This window comes from Panulirus ornatus, chromosome 32, assembly GCF_036320965.1.
Source record: "Panulirus ornatus isolate Po-2019 chromosome 32, ASM3632096v1, whole genome shotgun sequence".
NCBI lineage: Eukaryota > Metazoa > Arthropoda > Malacostraca > Decapoda > Palinuridae > Panulirus > Panulirus ornatus.
The window spans coordinates 26,608,826-26,631,844 of NC_092255.1; the positions used below are offsets into that span (position 1 = coordinate 26,608,826).

At 39.6% G+C, this 23,019-nt stretch overlaps 1 protein-coding gene across 5 annotated transcripts in view; it reads right to left on the reverse strand.

The window, feature by feature from the left end:
* Window positions 1-23,019, reverse strand: part of LOC139759216 (late secretory pathway protein AVL9 homolog) — a 141,147-nt gene that overhangs the window by 88,450 nt on the left and 29,678 nt on the right. For all 5 annotated transcript variants that reach the window (XM_071681301.1, XM_071681300.1, XM_071681297.1 and 2 more), the window contains 2 exons: window positions 18,895-18,999; window positions 5,461-5,566 (listed from right to left, as the gene is read on the reverse strand). In XM_071681301.1, coding sequence (XP_071537402.1) covers window positions 5,461-5,566; window positions 18,895-18,999 — 211 coding nt within the window. The remainder of the gene's footprint in view (window positions 1-5,460; window positions 5,567-18,894; window positions 19,000-23,019) is intronic.

The following is a 23,019-nucleotide window of genomic DNA, read 5'->3' on the forward strand; positions in this document are numbered from 1 at the left end:
CACATGTACATAATTCATAGTCTGCCTTTATTCATTCCCATCGCCACCCCGCCACACATGAAATAACAACCCCCTCCCCCCAAATGTGTGCGAGGTAGCGCTAGGAAGACAACAAAGGCCACATTCGTTCACACTCAGTCTCTAGCTGTCATGTAATAATGCATCGAAACCACAGCTCCCTTTCCACATCCAGGACCCACAGAACTTTCCATGGTTTACCCCAGACGCTTCACATGCCTTGGTTAAATCCACTGACAGCACGTCGATCCCGGTATACCACATCGTTCCAATTCACTCTATTCCTTGCATGACTTTCGCCCTCCTGCATGTTCAGGCCCCAATCACTCAAAATCTTTTTCACTCCATCTTTCCACCTCCAATTTGGTCTCCAACTTCTCATTCCCTCCACCTCTGACACATATATCCTCTTGGTCGATCTTTCCTCACTCATTCTCTCCATGTGACCATACCATTTTGAAACACCCTCTTCTGCTCTCTCAACCACACTCTTTTTATTACCACACATCTCTCTTACCCTATTACTACTTACTCGATCAAACCACCTCACACCACATATTGTCCTCAAACATCTCATCTGCAAAAATCGTTCAAATGCCTCTCTCGTCTCTTCCACTAATAATCTTACTTCTTCATCCCACCACTCACTACCCTTTCTAATCTGCCCACCTTTTGTGCAAACCATCACTGCTTCCCTAAATACATCCCATTCCTCCTCCACTCCCCTTACATCCTTTGTTCTCACCTTTTTCCATTCTGTACTCAGTCTCTCCTGATACTTCCTCACACAAGTCTCCTTCCCAAGCTCACTTACTCTCACCACACTCCTCACCCAACATTCTCTCTTCTTTTCTGAAAACCTCTACAAATCTTCACCTTCTCCTCCACAAGATAATGATCAGATATCCCTCCAGTTGCACTTCTCAGCACATTAACATCCAAAAGTTTCTCTTTCACGTGCCTATTAATTAACACGTAATCCAATAACGCTCTCTGGCCATCTCTCCTACTTACATATGTATACTTATGTATATCTTTCTTTTTAAACCAGGTATTCACAATCAACAGTCCTTTTTCAGCACATAAATCTACAAGCTCTTCACCATTTCCATTTACAACACTGAACACCCCATGTATACCAATTATTCCCTCAACTGCCACATTACTCACTTTTGTATTCAAATCACCCCCCATCACTATAACCCGGTCTTGTGCATTAAAACCACTAACACACTCATTCAGCTGTTCCCAAAACACTTGCCTCTTATGATCTTTCTTCTAATGCCCAGGTGCATATGCACCAATAATCACCCATCTCTCTCCATCAACTTTCAGTTTTACCCATATCAACCTAGAGTTTACTTTCTTACACTCTATCACATACTCCCACCACTCCTGTTTCAGGAGTAGTGCTACTCCCCTTGCCCTTGTCCTCTCACTAACCCCTGACTTTACTCCCAAGACATTCCCAAACCACTCTTCCCCTTTACCCTTGAGCTTCATTTCACTCAGAGCCAAAACATCCAGGTTCCTTTCCTCAAACATACTACCTATCTCTCCTTTTTTCTCATCTTGGTTACATCCACACACATTTAGACACCCCAATCTGAGCCTTCGAGGAGGATGAGCACTCCCCGCGTGACTTCTTCTGTTTCCCCTTTTAGAAAGTTCTATGTTTAATAAAAACCTAGATGTACTGGCTCTGAGCAAAACAAAGTAGAAGGGTAAGGAGGCAGAGCATTTGGAAATATTCAGGGAGTAAAGGCTGAAGCTGGTAAGAAGGCTAGAATGAAGGAAGGACCTTCTAATGCAGAATGAACTGTGGGATTACGGTAGGGAGTGAAAGGATTTGATTTTCAGAGTTACTGTAGGTTAGAACAAAATTAGGCAATGAAATGTGGATGGTTGTTAGTGCTCATGCACCAGAGAGTGAGAGGAGTCAAGAAGAAAAATGCATGTTAAGAGAAAATATGAAAATTATTCTTAGGGAACCATTTTTCAACAGTGGGTGATGTGGCATATAAGGGTATAATGGAGGGGGGGCAGGGGGTTCCCTGGGGTAAATGAAAATAAGGAAACTTCTCAAGCCGTGTGCTGCAAGGGGAATTGTGATTGTGAATGTATGGTTTAAGAAAAGAATCATGCACAGGTATACAAGGGTGAATGGAGTTGGAGGCTAACAGTTGTTCCTGAATTATGTATCAACAGACAGTTATGAAAAAGAGAGGTTGTTGGATAGTAACATGCCAAAAGTGGAGGCATGCGGAATAATTCATTCCATTTTTGGTGAAGGCAAGAGTGAATGATGATGGTTCAAAGAAAAAGGAAATGAGACACACATGAAAGCAGTGGTGAAACTGAACAAGCTTAGAGATATGGCCTATGTGCAAAAATACTGAGACACTGAGCAAAGAAAGGCAAACAGCCAAAGTAAATGAAGCTATGATCATGGGTGGAAGAAGAGGAGAGTGTCTAAGAAAAGCAGTACATCAGTGTGCAGGTGGAGTGTATGGCATGCAAATGGTTGGATGTGGATGTATGACAAAGGGTATAATATGGTTAAAAGAGAAAGCTAAATTGTTACTGAAATAGTACAGTCAACTGTAAGGTTGGTATCTATAAGGAAGAAAAGCAAATGATTCAAAAGAGCACAAGGGAAAGTAGTAACTGAAATTTAAAGTTCTGAAAATAAGTGTTTGCTGAAACTGCAACAAATACAGCTGAACAGTATTCACAAAGTCTTCTGTGACTGTTGGGTGATGTGAAGATTGGAATTCATAAAGTGTCCAAGAATCTTTTACCATGAACACTTCCTTGAACTGGCTGAATATGGGAGTCTCAAATAGTGACCCCATTCCAAATCACAATTCCACGAAAAACTGAAGACAGGACATTTATATCAATATATTCATAACCAACAAACTAGATAAGTTTGTCGAGTATTCCTGGTAAATTATATGGGAGGGTATTGATTGAGAGGGTGAAGGCATGTACAGAGCATCAGATTGGGGAAGAGCAGTGTGGTTTCAGAAGTGGTAGAGGATGTGTGGATCAGGTGTTTGCTTTGAAGAATGTATATGAGAAATACTTAGAAAAGCAAATGGATTTGTATGTTGCATTTATGGATCTGGAGAAGGCATATGATAGAGTTGATAGAGATGCTCTGTGGAAGGTACTAAGAATATATGGTGTGGGAGGCAAGCTGTAAGAAGCAGTGAAAAGTTTTTATTGAGGATGTAAGGCATGTGTACGTGTAGGAAGAGAGGAAAGTGATTGGTTCTCAGTGAATGTAGATTTGCGGCAGGGGTGTGTGATGTCTCCATGGTTGTTTAATTTGTTTATGGATGGGGTCGTTAGGGAGGTGAATGCAAGGGTTTTGGACAGAGGGGCAAGTATGAAGTCTGTTGGGGATGAGAGAGCTTGGGAAGTGAGTCAGTTGTTGTTTGCTGATGATACAGCGCTGGTGGCTGATTCATGTGAGAAAATGCAGAAGCTGGTGACTGAATTTGGTAAAGTGTGTGAGAGAAGAAAGTTACGAGTAAATGTGAATAAGAGCAAGGTTATTAGGTACAGTAGGGTTGAGGGTCAAGTCAATTGGGAGGTAAGTTTGAATGGAGAAAAACTGGAGGAAGTAAAGTGTTTTAGATATCTGGGAGTGGATCTGGCAGCGGATGGAACCATGGAAGCGGAAGTGAATCAGAGGGTGGGGGAGGGGGCGAAAATCCTGGGAGCCTTGAAGAGTGTGTGGAAGTCAAGAACATTATCTCGGAAAGCAAAAATGGGTATGTTTGAAGGAATAGTGGTTCCAACAATGTTGTATGGTTGCGAGGCGTGGGCTATGGATAGAGTTGTGCGCAGGAGGGTGGATGTGTTGGAAATGAGATGTTTGAAGACAATATGTGGTGTGAGGTGGTTTGATCGAATAAGTAATGTAAGGGTAAGAGAGATGTGTGAAAATAAAAAGAGCGTGGTTGAGAGAGCAGAAGAGGGTGTTTTGAAATGGTTTGGGCACATGGAGAGAATGAGTGAGGAAAGACTGACAAAGAGGATATATGTGTCAGAGGTGGAGGGAACGAGGAGAAGTGGGAGACCAAATTGGAGGTGGAAAGATGGAGTGAAAAAGATTTTGAGTGATTGGGGCCTGAACATGCAGGAGGGTGAACGGCAGGCAAGGAATAGAGTGAATTGGAATGATGTGGTATACCGGGGTCGACGTGCTGTCAATGGATTGAATCAGGGCATGTGAAGTGTCTGGGGTAAACCATGGAAAGTTCTGTGGGGCCTGGATGTGGAAAGGGAGCTGTGGTTTCGGGCATTATTGCATGACAGCTAGAGACTGAGTGTGAACGAATGGGGCCTTTGTTGTCTTTTCCTAGCACTACCTCGCACACATGAGGGGGGAGGGGGATGTTATTCCATGTGTGGCGAGGTGGCGACGGGAATGAATAAAGGCAGACAGTGTGAATTGTGTGCATGTGTATATATGTAGGTGTCTGTGTGTGTATATATATGTGTACATTGAGATGAATGGGTATGTATATATGCGTGTGTGGACGTGTATGTATATACATGTGTATGGGGGGTGGGTTGGGCCATTTCTTTCATCTGTTTCCTTGCGCTACCTCGCAAACGCGGGACACAGCGACAAAGCAAAATAAATAAAACAAACTAGATGACTGATCAATCTGTTTTCCCCAGTGCACATAGTGCACACAAGCTGTGACACAGTAGTGATAAACCGCATACAGTACAGAGCATGAGAATCTTCAAAGGCTAAAAAAATCTATGCAGAACCCATGAAACCACTTACTACCAATATAATATGTCAGCTTGCCAACATGTTCTTGAGCCTCCATCATGTCTAGAGTATGGAGAAAATAATTCTGAACATCACACTCTGACCCCGTACTGGTTGCTTCCACTATGTGATGCATCTTTCAGAGCAAGGTTGTTACCTAGTTGCTGAATGCTCATAGTTTGTCACTGAAATACTTCAAAGCCTATGTTCATGTACAAAAATATATAAAAACAAGAGCACTGGAAAGATGTACATCACTGTCTCCATGCATATCCATATGTATATGTATGCAAGCTTTAATTAAAGTATAAGCAATCAAAAAATATCTATGGATTCAGATATCAGTAATCAAGCCCACATGACAGTTGCCTATAGAGCACAAGTTCTCTAAACAAACTGAGATGTATACAAGCAGTGACCAACATATACAACAATCACTTCCATGCCAAACCACACATGTATATGTTCACAGATATACAGTTCTAATCCTTACAACTGCATCAAAGAGGTAATAAAAAAAAATCAGCAACCCTTAGCACCTAAACCAATATTTGGTTATGCAGTTTATCTAAAAGCAATAAAAACAAAAAATTAATGTTCTATTAATTTTAGATCACATATACATTGTAGTTTCTTCTGCTCACCTGAGCAATATCTGTTATTTGTGAAGATTTATAAAGGTCCCCATTAACTGAAGATCCATCAACAGTATCCTTTGTATTTTCATATTCATCTGGATCACTCTCGTTACTGCAAAGAAATTTTATTATAATCTTAAAAATTCAGAAAGCAAATTCTCTTTAATTACTATCTACAAAGGTATACATGACAGTCACTTTTCTGTGGAGAAACTAATTTGTACATTATAATACTGCAAGCACAAAAACAGCTGACCTAGGTGCAGAGAGTTAAACTACTCTAGCAGAAGACTTTCCATCATAAAAGTCAAACTCTGACTGGGATGACAGCCAACTTAATCAATTCATTGTCAGTTTGGTTTCTAATAATAATCAAAATTATTTTCTTTCTTTCTTTCTTTCATGTTTGTCTGCTGTTTCCTGCATTACTGAGGCAACACCAGGAACAGACGAAGAAAGGTCACATTCACTCATCTAATCTTTTACGAGCATTGTACTGAAACAACAGCTCTACCCACAACCAGGCCCCATAGACCATTCCATGGTTCCCCCAGCCACTTTATATGCCCTGGTTCAGTCTACTGACAGTATATCCACCCTTGTACACCACATCATTCCAATTCACTCTCTCTTGTGCACACCTTTCACTCTCCTATATTATTTTCATACGTCACTGCTGTTTTCCACGTTGGCAAGACAGCACTAAGAACAGATGGAGATTGGCTGCATTTGCTCACATTCATTCCCTAGATGTTATGGCTAATGCACTGAAACCACAGCTCTCTATCTGCAACCAGTACCCACAGACCTATCCACAGTTTACTTGGCTATCTCACATGCCCTGGTCCAGTCTACTAATAGCACACTGACCCCTGTACACCACAATGTTACAATTCAGTTCATTCGGTACATGCCTTTCACCCTCCTGCACACTGACCCCTGTACACCACAATGTTACAATTCACTTCGTTCGGTACATGCCTTTCACCCTCCTGCATGTTCAGGACCTGTTCACTCAAAATCTTTTTCACTCCTTCCTTCCATCTCCAACTTGGTCTCCTCCTCCTTCTTCCCTCCTCTTCATACACATATATCCTCTTTGATAACCTTTCCTCACATGTTCTCTCCATATGTCCAAAACATTTCAGCACATCCTCTTCAGCCCTCTTAACCACACTTAATTATCACACTTCTCTCTTACCCATTTATTACTCAAACCACCTCACACCACATACTGTCCTTAAACATTTCATTTCTAACATATCCACCCTCCTCCACACATCTTCATCTAAGCCCAAGCCTTGCATCAAAATATCATTGGAACTACCCATTCTTGCCCTCTCAGATAAAGATCTCCCTTTCCACAAAGTCTTCAGTGCTCTCAGAACCTCTGACCCACACACCCACTCTATGACTCCCATCCACTTCCATGGTTCCAATTGCCTCCACTCTCAGGTATCTAAGACACTTCATTCCCCCAATTTTTCTCCAATCAAACTCACAACTCAATTAACCTATTTCTCAACCATGCTAAACTTAATAACCTTGTTTTATCTATATTTACTCTTCCAAACTCAGTCACCAACTTCTGAAGTTTCTAACTTGAATCTGCCACCAGTGCTGTATCATCAGCAAACAACACCTGACTTACTACCCTGGCCCCCTCATCCTCTACAGAATGCACACTTGCCCCTCTTTTCAGGACTTTCTTATTTACCTCCCTAGTCACCCCATCTATACACAAATTAAACAGCCATAGTGACATCACACATCCAAGATGCAGACCAAACTTCACTTGGAACCATTCACCCTACTCTCCTCCTAATTGTATGTATGCCTCATGCCTTTGATAAAAATTTCTCACTGCTTCTGCAGCTTTCCTCCCACTCCATATATCATTAGGGCATTCCACAAGGCATCTCTATCAACCTTATTGTATGCTTTCTCTAGATCCATATATGCCACATATAAATCCATCAGTTTCTCTTAAGTATTTCTCATACACAATCCTTAAAGCAAACAACTGATCCATAAATCCTCTACTACTTCAGAAATCACACTCTTTTTCCCTGATCTGATGCTCTGTACATGCCTTCACCCTCTCAATCACTACTCACCCATATAACACACAACAAACATACCTCAGCAGCTGAACACTCACCTTTATCCACCTTGCCTTTATACAGTAACATTACACATACAATAGGTAGTAGTTAGTATGCAAACAACGACCAAAGAGGTATATTACCGGTACCACCCGCCTGGGTATTGGGAGGGTCAGCGGCAGCTGCATAGTGAGCCAGCACTTTAGTGATTATCAAGATGCACTCCCCTGACTCAGGTAGAAATCTTTTCTTTCTGCCTCACCCACATGTGAACTACTGGAATTCTGTCCACAAACATACAACCTTTGTTATATATAACACTTGACAACAATTAACTCACACAGCTCATTCTCCATAACTCTAGATTTTCCTGCTCTAAGCACTATGCACTAGCCCTACCCTTTAGCAAAACGGTAGGAGCAATATATATATATAGAAGTAATAGGAAGGAAATGATATCGGCAGGAGCATCAAGTATAAGAAATCAGAAGGAACATTAGGTAGGAGCTTCTGCAAACACTGCACTAGAGTTGCCTTCTGCCAGTGGCCTGTTAAGGGAGAGGCATCAAGACTGGAGTTCACTATTTATGGAGACACTATTCCATGACCTTCCCCTCAAGGTAGTTATAGGTGGTAACAGACATCAGATATACAAATAGATAGACAGATAGATAGACTATACATGCATTTTGCCAGTCCTCAGGCACCTTACCATGATCTATACATTATACAAACAATGAAAATCCTAACTAACCAGGTAACAACATAGTCATCCTCCTTTCTTAAGAAATTCAATTGTAATACCATCCACTCCAGCCGCCTTGCCACAATTCACCTTATCCCATTCTCATTTCACATACCATCCCAACCCAAACATCCTATATCTGCCAACCTATCATCAAATGCATTCAACAGTTCAAAATACTTCATCTCCTCCTCGCTTCATCATTACCTATTACACCTTTCCCCTTTGCCCCCTTCACTGACATTGCTATTTGTTCTCTTGTATTTGAAACATTATCAACCTCCTTTCAAAACATCTTATTCCCCACTCATCCCAACTCTCATTTGCCCCCCTTTTCAACCCCTGCACCTTCCTCTTGATTTAATGCTGCTTTCTCTTACACATCTCAAGTCATCTGAACTCCTTCCCTGTAAGCGTCACCCATATATCTCCCTTCTCTCTTTCACTGGCAACTTTACTTCTGCATCCCAACACTCACTGCCCGTACTAATCTGTCCAACTCCCACCTTTTGCATGCCACATGCATCTCTCACACATCCCAGCACTGCTTCCCAAAATGCCTCCCACTCCTTACCAACTCCCCTTGCTTCATTTTCTCTCATCTTTTGCCAATCTATACTCAACCTCCCCAGGTATTTCTTTGCACATGTTTCTTTCCAATCTCACTCACTCGCACCACACTCTTCTTACCCATTACGTTACCTCTTTTTTCCAAAAACCTTTACAAATCTTCACCCTCACCTCCACAAGTTACAAGGTGAGCATCCCACCAGCTGTCCCTCTCAGCACATTCACATCCAAAAGTCTCTCTTTTACACACCAATCATTTAATATATAATCCAATAATGTTTGCTGGCCACCATTCCAACTTACATATGTATAATTTTGCAAATCCCTATTTTTAAACCAGGTATTCCCAATCACCAGCTCTTTTCCAGAATCCAACTCCACAAGCTGTTCACCATTTCCATTCAATTTATTGAATATCCCAAGTCCCATTATTATACCCTCAAGTGCCACATTACTCACCTGAACCTTTAAATCATCCATCACTAATACCTGCTCTCTTGCATCAAAACTGCTGACACATTCTATCAGCTGCTCCCAAAGCACTTGCCTCTCATGATCTTTCTTCTCATGGCCAGGTGCATAAGCACTAACAGGCACCCATATTCCGTCATTCAATTTCATCTTTACCCTCATTAATCTTGAATTCACTTCCTTACACTCATTCACACACCCCCACAGCTTCTGCTTCAGGAGTAGTGCTTTTCCTTCCTGAGCTCTTGTCCTCTCACCAACCCCTGACTTTTCTCTTAAGACATTTCCAAACCATTCTTTCCCTTTATCCTTGACTTTTGTTTCATTCAGAGCCAGAATATCCAGGTTTCTTTTCTCAAACATACTACCTCCTTCTCCTTTCGTCTCAACCTGGTTACACTCATAAACACTTAGACTCCCTAGCCTAAGCCTTCAATGAGGATGAGCACTATCCACTTAGCTCCATCCTCTATTACATCTTTTAGACATAGAAATAAAAAGGGGTTTCAAGCCCCCAACTCTTGCCCCCTTTAGTTACCTTCTAGGACATGCAGGGAATATGAATGTAAAATTCTTTTACCCTTAACCCAGGGATATTCAAGTTGTATAGCAAATATAAAAATGCTGGAGAACATCTAATTCAAAGATAGTAGCTTTTAATATTGGCTACAAGCTGCTAATAATTCACTCAGTAACTAATTCACCTTGACCAATAGCTTGAATTTTTTTTACTTAGATTAATATCTCTTAGGAACTGAACTTTCCTGTGATTTGAAGGCATCAATAATAGAAGAAGTGAACTAAGTATGGCAAGTTCCAAGGACACAAATCAACAGACGTATCTAGATTTAATCACAGGGTAGTATATTCTTTTCCACTGTATGGGTAAAGGTATCATATAGGTAGGATTATTAGTAGAAGTTTGCTTTGCAAATCTCAAATGTTGTCATGAGTAGTTTTGGTCATTATTTCTTCTTCTTTCAGTTATGTTTAGTATTTAAGTTAATTCTGGGTCTATGTCCATACTGCTATATATGTTCCCTGAATTATTAGGCTGTAGAAGGAGAACAACAACATGGTGGAATGAAGATCTAAGGACATTAATCAAGGAGAAAAGGAGTTATTAAGAAACAAAGCTAAATCTCCTAGAAATGTTGATAAAATGAAAGGCACAACAAAGTCTAATATTGACTCAAAAGGTAACAAAGATGGACATGAAAAAAAAAAGGTAAATGAGGATCACAGAAAAATATGATTATAAGGGTGACTGTGTAAAAATGACTGAGGTTTATATCAATAACATTCATTATTTTTTATAAATTCTACATTTTTTCATATTTCGTGGACATTATTTACATATTCACCAATCATTTACACAGATAGGGGATTATCTACATCAATAAATGAATATTTAACCTTATTTTCACCAATACAGTACAATACAAGAGAAACTGTTTATTTCAGAGTAGTATCTTCCAATCAAAAATCTATTTCATGAAATGATCTATTTAATGAAAGATCAGAACATTCTAAATTCCGGTGCAATGGTACCCCACTCTCAATGCTATATTTACTAAGTACTGCGGTCATTGATGCTTTTATGCTCTGATGTTTGATGCTCTGCTGAGTCAAGTGTCACTCTTCATGGAATCTTGGTTCAAAGCCATAGGTTCAAAACATTCAGCATATAATCAGCGACTGATTAGGGATTTTGAGTTTTTCATATCTTTTGTCAACAGAGCTTTCTTCAATTGGTTCTTAATCAATGCATGAGTTAATAATTATCTATATATTCAGAGAAATACAGGAAAAATAGCTGAGAAAAAGAATTCTAATCTAGCTCTTGAACACTCCCCTTTGGTTCAAAGCTTCCAATTAATAAATGGTAAATGATGTGGTAAAAGGTGCTTTTCATACATTTCTTTATATACATTTCAGTATGGTCTTACCATTATTCTTTTTCTAAACATACTCATCATTTCCTACGTTAGCAAGGTAGTACCAGGAACTGACAAAGAAATGGCCCATTTTTTCACATCCTCTCCCAAGCTGTCATGTATAATGCACCAAACAAGAACCATTTATCCACAATCAGGCCATGTTTCTTTCCATGATTTCTCCTGACTGCTTCAAATACCCTGGTTTAGCCCACTGACAGCACATAGTCCTAAGTAAATACATCACTCCAATATGCTCTATCCCTTGAATGCCTCACACCCTTCTGCATATTCAGGTGCCAAACACTGAAAGCATCTTTTAACCCATCCTTCCACCTCCTCCATGGTTTCCCACTTTTCCTTGCTCTTTCCACTTTTAACATGTATATCCTCTTAGTCATCATCAGCTCACTCATTCTACTCATATCTACAAACCATTTCAGTACACCCTCTTCAGTTTTCACTCATACTCTTCTTAGTGCCACATATCTCTTTCACTCTCTTTCCTATTCAATCAACCCTCCTCAAATGTTTCATTTCCAACACATCTATCCTGCCCTTTACATTTTCATCTAAAACCTACAACTCACATCACTGTTGGGGCTACTATACCATCAAACATACTCATCTTTGCCCTTAAATACAGTGGTGTCCCTTTCCACTTTCCTCAGTGCACCAAGAACCTCTGCCCACTCACTCACCATATGGCTAACCTCTGCTCCATGGTTCCATTTAATATCCACTCCCAGGTTTCACTTCTGCTCCCATGACTCCACTGGTACCCACTTCCAGGTATCTAAAACACTCCACTCAAGCAAGTTCACTCCATTCAAATTTACACTCTAAGCAACCTGTTCCATTTCAATGGCAAACCTAATAACCTTGCTTTTATTTACATTCATTCTTACCTTTCTCCTTTCGTAGTCTTCTAAGCTCACACACCAACTTCCACAGTTTCTCTCTTATACCACCAGTGGTGTCATCAACAAACAACAACTGACTGAATTTAGAGACCCATCCCTCACCTACAGCTGACTACATACCTGATCCTCTCTGCAAGACCCTTCCATTCACTTTCCTCACCATTTCATCCATAAATAAACAGCCATGGTGACATCACAAACCCCTGCAATAGACCCATTTTGTCTTTGGAACCACTCTCCCTCCTCTCTTCCTACTCAAACATCTGCCTTACTCTCATGATAAAACTCCTCACTGCTTTTAGCACCTGTCCTCCCATACCATATATGTGTAACACCTTTCACAAAACATATCTATCAGCCCAATCGTACAACTTCTCCAGACCCATAAACACCACATACAAGTCCTTTTACTGCTCAAAGTATTTCTCACGCACATTCTTCAAAGTAGATACCAGATCAACACAACCTTCTACCCTCATGAAACCACATTGGTCCTCCCCAGTCTTACCTTATACATGAATTAATGATAAACTACATATTTATAAAAATGTAGGTAGTAGTTGGCTGGCAGCCGATGAACAGGGAGGTATATTACTGATACTACCTGCCTGAGTGCTGGGTTTGCAATGGCTGTGAAGTGAGCCAGCATTTCAGTGACTGTCAAGTTGCACTCCACAGACCCAAGTAGCTGTCTTCTCTTTCTCCCTCACCCACATGTGGACTGCTGGTAGTCTGTCCAAAAACATACAATCTCTCCTTGTCACAAATACGTCAACAACACTTAACTCACGACTCATTTTTTATAACTAGATTTTCCTGCATTGAGCACTTAGTGCTAGCCCTACCAAAAGGCAGGGCTAGCACAAAGAAGTAGGTAAGAACATTAGACAGGATACTTAGGTAGAAGCAATAAGTAGAAGTAGCAGGTAGGAGCATTAGGTAGTAGCAGTAGGATGTAACATCATACAGGAACATAAAGTAGTAGTGGTCAGTAGAAACATTACGTAAATGCCTATGAAAACATTGCACGAGAGATGCCCTCTGTCAGTGGCCTGATAAGGGTGAGGTACTAAAGACTGAAAAGTGGCGCTGAAGTTCAACAGTCATGGAGACTCTTTTGCCGTGGCAACCTCCTTAATGGAGTTGCCAAAGGGAACAGGCTTCAGAGATGCAGATAGACAGACAGACAGCAGGTGATGGAAGTAGAAGTCTTTCAGAGTTACAGAAAGTTTGAGGCTGTCTTTGGTTCAAAACAATCAACTTATAACTGATAAGGTACACTGTACTTGTCATATTTTTTCTAAGCACTTCTCTTTAAAAGGATATTATCCTATGCAGGAGTAAATAATAACCTTCATATTAAGAAAATTATGGGAGAATGGAAGTCTTACCTACTTCCTGAATGTTAGTGACTGTCTTTGGTTTAAAACATTCAACTTATAATCGATATAATAATAATAAAGTATTCTGTATTTTCCATCCATTTTTCCAAAGACTCTCTTAGAAGGTTCTCACCAAGTGCATAAATAAATAGGTATCCACAAATTCACAGAAATATTGGAGAGAATAGGTGAGGGAGATGAAAGTCTTGCATAACTACACAACATTGGTGACTGTCTTTAGTCCAAACCATTCATTACATAATCGATAAAATGATACAGCAACGTATATTCCATTAATATTTTCTACCCAATTATTTCCATTAACATTTTCTACCCAATTATTCAATAATTACTAGTTATTATTATTTTGCTTTGTCACTGTCTCCCGCGTTTGCGAGGTAGCGCAAGGAAACAGACGAAAGAAATGGCCCAACCCATCCCCCATACACATGTATATACATACACGTCCACACACGCAAATATACATACCTATACATCTCAATGTACACATATATATACACACACAGACATATGCATATATACACATGTACATAATTCATACTGTCTGCCTTTATTTATTCCCATCGCCACCTCGCCACACACGGAATAACATCCCCCTCCCCCTCATGTGTGCGAGGTAGTGCTAGGAAAAGACAACAAAGGCCCCATTCGTTCACACTCAGTCTCTAGCTGTCATGTAATAATGCCCAAAGCCACAGCTCCCTTTCCACATCCAGGCCCCACAGAACTTTCCATGGTTTACCCCAAACGCTTTACATGCCCTGATTCAATCCATTGACAGCACGTCGACCCCGGTATACCACATCGATCCAATTCACTCTATTCCTTGCCCGCCTTTCACCCTCCTGCATGTTCAGGCCCTGATCACTCAAAATCTTTTTCACTCCATCTTTCCACCTCCAATTTGGTCTCCCACTTCTCGTTCCCTCCACCTCCGACACATATATCCTCTTGGTAAACCTTTCCTCACTCATTCTCTCCATGTGCCCAAACCATTTCAAAACACCCTCTTCTGCTCTCTCAACCATGCTCTTTTTATTTCCACACATCTCTCTTAACCTTACATTACTTACTTGATCAAACCACCTCACACCACATATTGTCCTCAAACATCTCATTTCCACCACATCTACCCTCCTGCGCACAACTCTATCCATAGCCCACGCCTCGCAACCATACAACATTGTTGGAACCACTATTCCTTCAAACATACCCATTTTTGCTTTCCGAGATAATGTTCTCGACTTCCACACATTCTTCAAGGCTCCCAGGATTTTCGCCCCCTCCCCACCCTATGATTCACTTCCGCTTCCATGGTTCCATCCGCTGCCAGATCCACTCCCAGATATCTAAAACACTTTACTTCTTCCAGTTTTTCTCCATTCAAACTTACCTCCCAATTGACTTGACCCTCAACCCTACTGTACCTAATAACCTTGCTCTTATTCACATTTACTCTTAACTTTCTTCTTTCACACACTTTACCAAACTCAGTCACCAGCTTCTACAGTTTCTCACATGAATCAGCCACCAGCGCCGTATCATCAGTGAACAATAACTGACTCACTTCCTAAGCTCTCTCATCCACAACAGACTGCATACTTGCCCCTCTTTCCAAAACTCTTGCATTCACCTCCCTAACAACCCCATCCATAAACAAATTAAACAACCATGGAGACATCACACACCCCTACCGCAAACCTACATTCACTGAGAACCAATCATTTTCCTCTCTTCCTACACGTACACATGCCTTACATCCTCGATAAAACTTTTCACTGCTTCTAACAACTTGCCTCCCACACCATATATTCTTAATACCTTCCACAGAGCATCTCTATCAACTCTATCATATGCCTTCTCCAGATCCATAAATGCTACATACAAATCCATTTGCTTTTCTAAGTATTTCTCACATACATTCTTCAAAGCAAACACCTGATCCACACATCCTCTACCACTTCTGAAACCAAACTGCTCTTGCCCAATCTGATGCTCTATACATGCCTTCAACCTCTCAATCAATACCCTCCCACATAATTTACCAGGAATACTCAACAAACTTATACCTCTGTAATCTGAGCACTCACTCTTATCCCCTTTGCCTTTGTACAATGGCACTATGAAAGCATTCCGCCAATCCTCAGGCACCTCACCATGAATCATACATACATTAAATAACCTTACCAACCTTACTGGTACTTGCAGATATTCATGATAGTACCCACTTTAGGCAATTATACACCTTATGGAAGACTACTGTTTCAAAACTTTTTTGGAAAACTGTACTGGACTGGAAAATTGTTTACAACAGTGACTACGTACATCACATTTTCTGAAATGATGACAGTTACACTTTCTTTGACACCCTAATGGAATCTATGATGTGTGATATTTTTTCCAACAGTGTTGTTGGATTTTCATAGACATCTATTGATAAGATATGGAATCATACATCAGCTGGGAATCTAAATGAGGATGTGCAGATTCAGACTCACAGTGGAAACACAGCATATCATACTACGCAACATCAAAACAGTGGCATGGCATAATGTTAAGTAAGGAGACTGTAACTTTAGAAAAATATTGAAAATAAACCTAGAGAAAGAACCTTTCCCTTAGTAACAATTTGCCCTTTGCTATTTCCCACGTATGTGAGATAGTGTCAGAAACAGATGACTATGCCATACAAGAAAAATTCTTGCTTGGCTCTATCCTCTGTTCCTTCTATTGGAAAGTCATACCAAAGGGGATGATTTCCTGTCCCCTGCTCCTGTCCCTCTTAATCACTTTGTACAACACATGGGAGATGAGTGAGCAGGGGATGATTTCCTGTCCCCTGCTCCTGTCCCTCTTAATCACTTTGTACAACACATGGGAGATGAGTGAGCAGTATTCTTTCTCCTCTTTCCCCAGAAATTGATGCAAAGGCCTATAATTTAACTATTCTACCTTAGGTCCCCTTTCATGGGGATCCTGCAGCCTTAAGGATGCACTCCATGCAGTAGGGAAATAATGGACTCCATTAGAGTCACTGAAGGTGACTTCTCACTGTGTCACCACATGCAGGTATAGTCTAGTTAAAATGTATGATGATACAGATGCAATTATAGCCAACACCCACCTTAAAAAAATATAACCTGAGGTAACATAAGAAATGAAGAAAACTAAATCACCATAGAAAACTCTTGTTTCCTAAAATCAGCACTATGTACAAGGTCATAACAGGTGCTGATAAAAACAATACAGAAACATCAGAGTAGTAAAATATCTGAAAAACCTATAAAAATATATGAAGGTAACCTAAAAGTGTCATCACCAAAATGCAGTGTTAGAACTGTTAAACAAAACCACTTTCACAATTAAGGCTCTCCTGTGCCAAGTATCACTTGCTCTAGATGCCACCCTACTAAGGCAAGAAATGCAATTATGTATAAAAATCATCTTGTATTGCCAAACAAACACAAGAAAGGGAATGAGATTCAATATCTCTAAAGGCTGAACAGAAGGGTCATAAAGTGAAAATATCATTGTGTATGTATTTACATGTGTATGTGGGTGGGTTGGGACATTCTTTCGTCTGTTTTCCTGCGCTGCCTCGCTAACGGGGGAGACAGCGACAAAGTATAATAAATATAAATAACTATTGATTTACAAAGGCATGAACAACAATCAACAGATCTATGCTGTGGAAATGTGAACGAGTGTTTGATATAAGCTGGTCACCAAGAAAAATCAGCTGCATCACCACATCAATGACTTCACAGCTACTATGGCAGCCAATGAGAGTGAAATCCTGGTAAATACACCCTGGTAAGGGGGTGATATTATGGTTTAACCCCTAAGTAGGTATGATTTCCTGTCTCCTGCTCCTGTCCCTCTTAATCACTTTGTACAACACATGGGAGATGAGTGAGCAGTATTCTTTCTCCTCTTTCCCCCGAAATTGGTACAAAGGCCTATAATTTAACTACTCTACCTTAGGTCCCCTTTCATGGGGATCCTGCAGCCTTAAAGTGCTCTATCCAGAGGTGAGATAGAAAATAAATATGATGAAAAATTAAATGAAATGAACACATGTTGAGGAATCTACATTAACAAATTCCATACAATAATGACTTCAAAGCTTCACAGCTCCTAGGGTCTTATAATACTGCTCTAGCATCATTAAGTTTAGTTTTGACAAAGCATTAAGCAAAAGACTTAGAGTTTTAATGGAGTTCTTTATAAAACAACGATGCCATACTATGTTTTCCTATGAACATTTGTATTCCAAAGATAGCCTATGCATAAATCTGTAAAGACAAATAGTTTTCAATTTCATTCCAGTACTGATGAAACCAAAGTGAATAATAATCTCTCTCTTCTTTAGCACACACCACACCTAACAATCTTACTTCATAAAAGAAAATCTGATTCATAAATTATGCAAAAGTTAATCTAATCAACATTCCATTATAGTGCAGCTTTCATGAAGCATTTGAAAAGGCACGTGTGATTTTTAAAGTGCAAAGAAGCCATTTAAAGATGACACCTAAAAATTCAGATATACCTTTTAATGTAAGTGGGTATTGTGGTAACTTCATTATGTCAAATTAATACAAGCTGCAACAGGTAACAGAAGATATACATTCTTGAGCAGATATAAGCTGCCCACTTATTTCTACATATGCAAATCACTAAAGAGTAACTAAAATGCAAAACAATATATCCATGAAGCATGTGCACTGTTGTGTGGCAAAGACCTTTAGGAAAAGAATACATTGTTGAATAAGTTCTGGGCAAATGAACCTTCTGCTCAAAGCAACATAGTATGACAGAACATTTTTGCTATAACAAACCCAAGTACAATGTTTAAGAAAATAGGTTATCAAATAATCTAATATTAATATTAGTAGGTTCTACACTACATAATACAGCAAATAACTTCTGTAAAGTCTCTGAGTATGAAGCATATAACCTTCACCTGAGCAGAAGGTGTGGCTACAAACTGCATATTTTTACACACATCTGTATTTAGATGGAAAACCACAGGGTCACAATCATGTTGCAGTCACACCCCCTTCATTTCTATTGTTAGATGGTCTTATAAGAAATGAAGAATCTTATGTATAATTCAAGAATTTTGAATGCTCTGACTTTTCAGGGTTAGAAGATTTAACAGCTGCAAGTGGTTTTGCAGTACAATAATAATTTTCGAAGAGTTTCCTTAAACACACAAAGTAGCATAACACTGCACCATGCTGTCAGTCAGGCTAGAGTGGGTGTGAGTACCACAAGGTTTACCTGCTGACCCGAGCAGCCAGAGCGTCTTCAGCATAACACACCTCCATATAATCAGCTTCATCTGGACTGGGCTGCAGCGTAGCTAAGCCTAGAAGACCTCGTGACCTGGTAGTGCCGTCATGTGTAGAAAGATAAGCTCATGCAAATGGCTTTTTCTTAGACCTTAGTTCTCACTGTCAAACTTCAAATAAGCCAATAATAAAAAGCTTGGAAAAATCAATAGAAAAGTTTTTATGAACATATATAGACTAACTGAATTTATAATCTTTAAGAGAAAGTGTAATTTAACATGAAATAATCAGTAAAAATAATATTGCATAAACTGGGTAGTTTCATTTAAAAAGGATATCAAATTGTTAGTCTATGATCCTTTCTAAGCTAAAATAAACACAACATAAAAATTATCTTGAGGCTACTACCAATACAGTGAGAACATTCTTTTAACACTTTTTTTCTCAGGAAGCTGTAGGTTTTGAAGAATGAAAAACATTTTGCCTACTGTAGCAAAGCCACTTTGAGCATCTGAGAGAGTAATGGCCAGGAGAAACCTGTTCACAGCAACCTGTCCAGGCCTATGACATCAGGGTGCAGAGACAAATTTGGACATACTATAGGTGACTATTCCTCAGACCTGTTACTGTCAGAAACCAAGAAGTGGTTCAATTTTCAAAAAGGAAAGAGGTGAAGGTGGAAAGGGGAAAATAAATTGATATTCATTGGAGTTTGCCTTTAATAGAGAAATGGTTTTTCATCCTTCAAAACCAGTATGCCTCACCTACCGACAAAACCCTATGAGCATCTATGAGCATAATACATTTAGAAGTGCTTGAACTTCTCATTCAAAATCAAATACATAAATATGTTAAAATCTCACATCACATTCACCTAACATATTCTTCTTTTGGAGCTGTTATAATCAGAAAGCTTTCAAATTAAGACCCCTCTGAAGTGTGGTCTATGTTGAAAGCTATCTAATTAGTCTGGTTAATAGGGTTGAAATCAACAACGTACAAATATATGGAAATATACTTAGCCTATAAGGTATCCCTCTGAATTGTTTTCTTGCCTGTCTACACTGGTTCTCACGAATCTACCCTACCAGAAGCTTTGTCCTATTTCTGTCCAGAAAAGGCCACCAACATATTGAGTGCTTATCATCAGAATAACAAATAATATCAATAAAATCTAAACTTTAGGTCCACACTTTTCTCCACATTAAAGAGCAGACACTCTCATTCCAATAATTTTGAACTTTTCTTCTTCATTTCTTTCCTACAAGTTTGCCACTACCTACCTTGGTGAGGTAGCATCAGGAACAGGCAACAGAGCCATAATGGAAAAATCCTAGGTTGGCTACTTCCTCTGTTCTTTCTCTTAAGGTAATAATACAAGAGCAAAAGATATTCTGCCTCCACCATCATCTGTCTTAGTCACCTTCTAGAAAATGTAAAAGATATGTGGGTAGTATTCTTTCTCCTCTATTCCCCAGAGATACTTTTATTGTGTTACTATGTATGTGCTTTATTGAAATAAGAAATCTAGAATAATTCAAGACTAAAAGGAAAAAACATACTAAATATAAACAAAAATTAGTGGTTAAGGTGACCAATACAGCAGCTTCCACATCTCTGCTAAATCGTGACCACTGACACTAATGATATCCTAAGGTACGCTTGCTTAAAAGTGATTATGATTACAAGCAACTTGTGTCATGCAAAAACCATAAATAAAAGACAATATTACCATTTTGGTCTCTAATCTTAAGACCAGAAATGAAAATGAAGTCACCCTAAGTTGATGTCAAGCAAGCATCAGCAGATCTAAATGACACCAATGAGTAAGAGTACAGTAAATAAATATGGGTGAGACATTTGTTAGGTCCTATCTCACCTCCAAAATGTGATATTATAATCATGGACAGGTTTCTGTATGGATACTGAGTATTGTGAATAAGCCTTTGCTGGTGTTACATGTTTTATGTTGGTTGAAGGGGTTGAATACACATGGATACAGCTCATTTTGAAGGACAAAGTGGCATTTTAAGCCACTAATATGCAAATCATCTCTCAGATGTTCATAAGGATCTTTCCACTGATGAGGAAAGTTTTGTTTACTGTAATTATCTACCGTTAAGTCATATACCTCATACACTCTGTTACCAGCAACACCAAATGAATTAGGACAGATAAATGAAATCATCTACAAAATCCATGAGAATAACCTGATCTTGAATACAGCAAAAATTAGAACACTTCAGAGGCCAGAATTCTGGGGGTTTCACTAACTTGATGTATGCATGTTCAAATGTTTTAATATACAAATAGAAAATCAATTTTCATACAGAAATTTACATTCATAAACATAAATATAAATCAAATATAACTGGGGGTATACTCTTGCCTGTTCCATGATGGCCATTGAAAATACATCTAAAAGATAATGATCTTTTGTAATAAAAAATACGTTTGCTTAACTGCAAACAATAATGTTCAGGCCCCAATTGCTCAAAATCTTTTTCACTCCATCCTTCCACCTCTTTTTTTCATACATATTCACCATTCCCCGCAATAGTGAGGCAGCATTCAAAACAGAAGACTGAGCCTTAGAGGAAATATCCCTACTTGGCCCCCTACTCAGTCCCTTCTTTTGGAAAATTAAAAACAGAAGGGGAGGATTTCCAGCCCCCCTACTTCCCCTTTTAGACGCCTTCTACAACACACAGGAATACGTGAGAAGTAGTCTTTCTCCCCTATTCATTATACTTAATTGCTGTTCCCATGTCAGCGAGGTACCACCAAGAAACAGACGAAGAATGGCCCATCCACTCCTTTACACATAAATGCCCATACACACACATATACATAACATATAAATACACATATACAGACATATACATATATACACTTGTACATATTCATACTTGCTTGCCTTCAACCATTCCTGTCGCTATCCTGCCACACAGGAAATAGCATTGCTACCCCCCACTTCAGCAAGGTAGTACCAGGAAAACAGACAAAAAAAGGCACATTCATTCACACTCAATCTCTAGCTGTCATGTGTAATGCACTGAAATCACAGCTCCCTATCCACATCCAGACCTGACAGACCTTTCCATGGCTTACCCCAGATGCTTCATATGCCATGGGGATAGGGGAGAAAGAATACTTTCCACTAATGTCCTCTATATCATAGAAGGCAACTTAAAGGGGTGGAAGTGGGAGGGCTGGAAATCCTCCCCGCCAGATTTCACTTTTCTAAAAGAAGAACAGAGAAGGGGGCCAAGTGAGGATTTTCCCTCTCAAGCTCAGTCCTCTGTTCTTGACACTACCTTGCTAAAGCAGGAAACAGCAAATATGTATGAAAAAAATATCTATTCATCATACTTGATCACTGTTTCCTGTGTCAGTGAGGTATTGCCAGGAAACAGACGAAGAATGGCCCAGCCACTCATATAAACACACACATTTTTTTTTCATACATATTTGCCATTTCCCATGTTAGCGAGGTAGTGTTAAGAACAGAGGACTGAGCTTAAGAGGGAAAAGCCTCACTTGACCCCCTTCTTTGTTCTTTCTTTTGGGAAAGTAAAAACTGGAGAGGAGGATTTCCAGCCCCTGCTCCCTCCCCTTTTAGTCGCCTTTTGCGACACCCAGGGAATACGTGAGAAGTATTCTTTCTCCCCTATCCCATGGGATAACACACGTATATATATTCATATATCCTTCTTTTTAAATAAAATATTCCCAATCACCAGCCTTTTTCAGGACACAGCTCAACAAGCTGTTTACCATTTCCATTCTCCTTACTAAACACTCCATGCCTCCCAATTGTACCTTGAACTGCCACCTTCTTCACCTTTGCATTTGAATCACCAATCACTTATACCCATTCTCATGCATCTAAACCAGACACACTGACTCAGCTGCTCCTAAAACACTTGCCTCTCATGAGCTTTCTTCTCATGGCTTCATGCATAGGTACTAATAACCAACCATCTCTCACAATCTACTTTCATTTCTACCCACACAAATCTGGAGCTCATTTCCTTGAACTTTCCTACATTCCCATAACTCCTGCTTCAGCATTAAAGCTATCCCTTCCTTAGCTTTTGCCCTCACATCAACC